Raw genomic sequence first — 4,920 nt, 5'->3', positions numbered from 1 at the left:
AGGCGCCCACCACCACGCCCAGCTAATTTTTGTATTTTTAGTAAAGGCAGGGTTTCAGCATGTTGGCCAGGCTGGTCTCAAACTCCTGACCTCAAATGATCCACCCACCTTGGCCTCCCAAAATGCTGGGATTACAGGCGTAAGCCACTACACCTGGCCTGAAATGGTCTTTTCACAAAATCTCTCCAAGTTCTAATCTTACCAGTCCTTCCAGAACCAGCTCACATGCCTCTCCTCCACGAAGCAGACACTTCCAATCAGTGAAGTATAAGAGACACTAAATCATTTTATCCGTGCCTCTCTTATGAGGATGGCCTTGTCTTACAATTTGTATTAAGTTTATGTTTGCATTATAATTGTCATATAGGAGAAAAAGTATTAGATTTGCTTATTATCAAGAGACTTGTTTATATCATAGTTTGCCCCAGCACAGTGGAGCCAATCATTTAATTTCCATTGGCAATTAAATGAGGTCAACAGGGTAATACCTAAAATCACCTCCAATTATCATAGACCATGAAATTAGAGACTGTATAATCAAGTACAGGCTAACTAGTTATAAATCCAAAAATAGGAAAGCCAACAGAATATGGGGTACGTGGCATAATGGAAAGTGTTATTTTGAAAACATTTCTGAGGAAGTGTAGGTCTTGAATCAAAGCTTGAAAGAAATCGTAGGTTTGATTTGGGGGGTATTCCAGGTAAGAGAGAGAAGGTCTTGAGTTTTAGAAGAAACAGTAATAAACCCTATCTGAAGACATTTAATTTATATTTTAAAAGGTTGGTTTTTATTCTCCTTTAAAAGAACTAAAAACTAAAAGAGAATCAAGAAACTAGGCCAGGTACAGTGGCTCATGCCTGTAATCCCTGGGCTTTGTGGGGGGCCGAGGCAGGAGGATCACTTGAGCCCAGGAGTTCAAGACCCAGCCTGAGCAACATGGCAAGACCCCCATGTCTACAAAAAAAAATTAAAATATTAGCCAGACATGGTGGTGCACGTCTGTCGTCCCAGCTACTCAGGAAGCTAAGACAGGAGGATTACTGGAGTAAAGGAGGTCAAGGCTACAGTGAGCCATGTTCAAGTCACTGCACTCTAGCCTGGGCAACAGAGTGACACCCTATCTCAAAAAAAAAAAAAAAAAAAAAGAAAAGAAAAGAAAAGAAAAATACTAAAATAGTATTTCCAAGTGCCATAATGAAACAATTATGCTTATGCTCATGAACTTCAACCCAAGTTTTCTGTGTCCTGAACGCTAATATGATCCTGCTTTGTCTTTTAGCATGGAAGAATGTGAAGCTCTCTGTACCAGGTTGGCCATTATGGTGAATGGAAAGTTCCAATGTATTGGATCTTTGCAGCACATAAAGAGCAGGTGAAGAACAAATGCATTGTCTAACAGAGAGTGTTGGGTCATCAGTCTAATGGTGCTCACTCAGATTCAAGGATTATCTCAGCAGCCTGAGTAGTAAAACTAGAATGGACAATATAATCTTTGGAAGCTAGTCATTGACTCACCTTAAATTTAAATTATTTTATTGGGAATTTGATGAATTTTTCCTTAAATATTTTAGTTAACTTATAAATTTAACTCATAAATGTATTTTAGTTAATGCATAAATTTAGAAGGCCAAAACTGAAAAAAATAATAATAAATAATTCACAACCAAAATACTCTCAGGTGGAAGTTCTAGAGTTTACCCAATAATAAATTAGAACTTGACAAGTAAATGAAGGCATAGATTGTATCTAGCATGTTCATTTGCCATTTGCACAGTCTTTCAGTAAGCTACCTAACATTCATACCACATTCAAAACCTTTTAATCAAGAGTACATTGGAGAAATGTGCATAAATATCATACTACTATCAAATTTAATAGTTCATATACACCAGAGTGTATATGCATTTATACATATCCATGTTAATCTCCAAAATTCAGAATATTTTATGCTTTTCTCTATAACAAGTTGACTTTCTTGCAAGATAGTATTAACCAAGATAAGGAAAAAAGGATGAAAGAGGCATTATGTTGCTCCTAGAGAGTCTGTTGTGACTTCTTTATAAATTTGATTCTTGGTGCAAACAGTTAGCTAGCACATTGATTTAATATTTATTTTTAAAACCCCAATAACATTAATTTTTATTGATGACACCAAATCTCCAATGACCTGCTTATCAAGACCTCGTTTACTTTAAATTAGAATGCATTTAACTTTACAAGTGTATTGTAAAGACCATCGCCACTATGAAGAAACTGCATCAACTGACGGGCAAAATAACCAGCTAGCATCATAATGACAGGATCAAATTCACACATAACAATATTAACCTTAAATGTAAACGGGCTAAATGCCCCAATTAAAAGACTGTCAATAAAACAGACTGCCAAATTGGATAAAGAGTCAAGACCCATCAGTGTGCTATACTCAGGAGACCCATCACATGTTCAGAGACACACATAGGCTCAAAATAAAGCGATGGAGGAATAGTTACCAAGCAAATGAAAAGAAAGAAAAAAAAAATCAGGGGTTGCAATCCTAGTCTCTGATAATATAGACTGTAAATCAACAAAGACCAAAAGAGACAAAGAAGGGTCTTACCTAATAGTAAAGGGATCAATGCAACAAGAAGAGCTAACTATCCTAAATATATATGCACCCAATACAGGAGCACCTAGATTCATAAAGCAAGTTCTTAGAGATCTACAAAGAGACTTAGACTCCCACACAATCACAGTGGAAGATTTTAACACCCCACTGTCAATATTAGACAGATCAATGAGACAGAAAATTAACAAGGATATTCAGGACATGAAGTCAGCTCTCGACCAAGTGGACCTAATAGACATCTATAGAACTCTCCCCCCGAAATCAACAGAATATACATTCTTCTCAGCACCACATCATTATTCTAAAATGGACCACATAATTGGAAGTAAAACACTCCTCAACAAATGCATAAGAACAGAAATCATAACAAACAGCCCCTCAGACCACAGTGCAATCAAATTTAAGAAACTCACTCAAAACCACACAATGACATGGAAACTGAACAACCTGCTCCTGAATGACTACTGGCTAAATAATGAAATTAAGGCAAAACTAAATAAGTTTTTTGAAACCAATGAGAACAAAGATACAACATACCAGAATCCCTGGGACACAGCTAAAGCAGTGTTTAGAGGGAAATTTATAGCACTAAATGACCATAGGAGAAAGTGGGAAAGAGCTAAAATCAACACCCTAACATATCAATTAAAATAACTAGAGAAGCAAAAGAAAACAAGTTCAAAAGCTACCAGAATATAAGAAATAACTAAGATCAGTGCAGAACTGAAGGAGAGAGAGACTCGAAAAACCTTTCAAAAAAATCAATGAATTGAGGAGCTGGTTTTTTGAAGATTACCAAAATGGACTGCTAGCCAGACTAATAAAGAAGAAAAGAGAAGAATCAAACAGACACAATAAAAAATGATAAAGGGGAGATCACCAATGATAAAGGGGATCTTCTGTGGGGAGATCCCACAGAAATACAAACTACCATCAGAGAATACTATAAACACCTCTACAAAAATAAACTAGAAAACCTAGAAAAGATGGATAAATTCCTGAACACATACACCCTCCCAAGACTAAACCAGGAAGAAGTCAAATACCTGAATAGACCAATAAAAAGTTCTGAAATTGAGGTAGTAATTAATAGCTTACCAACCAAAAAAAAGCCCAGGACCAGACAGATTTCACAGCTTAATTCTACCAGAGGTACAAAGAGGAGCTGGTACCATTCCTTCTGAAACTATTCCAATCAATAGAAAAAGAGGGACACCTCCCTAAATCGTTTTACAAGTCCAGCATCATCCTAATACCAAAACCTGGCAGAGACACAACAAAAAAAGAAAATTTCAGGCCAGTATCCCTGATGAACATCAATGCAAAAATCCTCAATAAAATATGGCAAACCGAATCCAGCATAACATCAAAAAGCTTATCCACCATGATCAAGTGGGCTTCATCTCTGAGATGCAAGGCTGGTTCAACATATGCAAATCAATAAATGTAATCCATCACATAAACAGAACCAATGACAAAAACCACATGATTATCTCAATAGATGCAGAATAAGCATTCAATAAAATTCAACACCCCTTCTTGCTAAAAACTCTCAATAAACCAGGTATTGATGGAATGTATCTCAAAATAATGAGAGCTATTTATAACAAACCCACAGCCAATATCATGCCAAGTGGGCAAAATCTGAAAGCATTCCCTTTGAAAACCAGCACAAGACAAGGATGCCCTCTCTCACCACTCCTATTCAGTATTGGAAATTCTGGCCAGAGCAATCAGGCAAGAGAAAGAAATAAAGCGTATTCAAATAGGAAGAGAGGAAGTCAAATTGTCTCTATTTGCAGGTGACATGATTGTATATTTAGAAAACCCCATTGTCTCAGTCCAAGATCCCCTTAAGCTGATAAGCAACTTCAGCAAAGTCTCAGGATACAAAACCAGTGTGCAAAAATCACAAGCACTTCTATACACCAATAATAGACAAACAGAGAATCAAATCATGAATGAACTCCCATTCACAATTGCTATAAAGAGAATAAAATACCCAGGAATCCAACTTACAAGGGATGTGAAGGACCTCGTCAAAAAGAACTACAAACCACTGCTCAATGAAATAAGAGAGGACACAAACAAATGGAAAAACATTTTATGCTCAGGGATACGAAGAATCAATATCATGAAAATGACCATACTGCCCGAAGTAATTTATAGATTGAGTGCTATCCTCATCAAGCTACCATTGCCTTTCTTCACAGAATTAGAAAAAAACTACTTTAAATTTCATCTGGAACCAAAAAAAGAGCCCGTATAGCCAAGACAATCCTGAGCAAAAAGAATGAAACTGGAGGCATCA

General features: G+C 36.6%; 1 protein-coding gene across 1 annotated transcript in view; it reads left to right on the top strand.

The window, feature by feature from the left end:
* ABCA12 (ATP-binding cassette, sub-family A (ABC1), member 12) overlaps positions 1 to 4,920 on the top strand; it is a 227,578-nt gene that overhangs the window by 214,516 nt on the left and 8,142 nt on the right. The window contains exon 50 of the mRNA XM_011967889.1: positions 1,281 to 1,373. Within this exon, the coding sequence (XP_011823279.1) occupies positions 1,281 to 1,373 (93 nt within the window). The remainder of the gene's footprint in view (positions 1 to 1,280; positions 1,374 to 4,920) is intronic.

Source organism: Mandrillus leucophaeus, unplaced genomic scaffold (assembly GCF_000951045.1).
Source record: "Mandrillus leucophaeus isolate KB7577 unplaced genomic scaffold, Mleu.le_1.0 Scaffold815, whole genome shotgun sequence".
Lineage (NCBI taxonomy): Eukaryota > Metazoa > Chordata > Mammalia > Primates > Cercopithecidae > Mandrillus > Mandrillus leucophaeus.
This window is presented reverse-complemented; position numbering and strand designations above follow the sequence as displayed.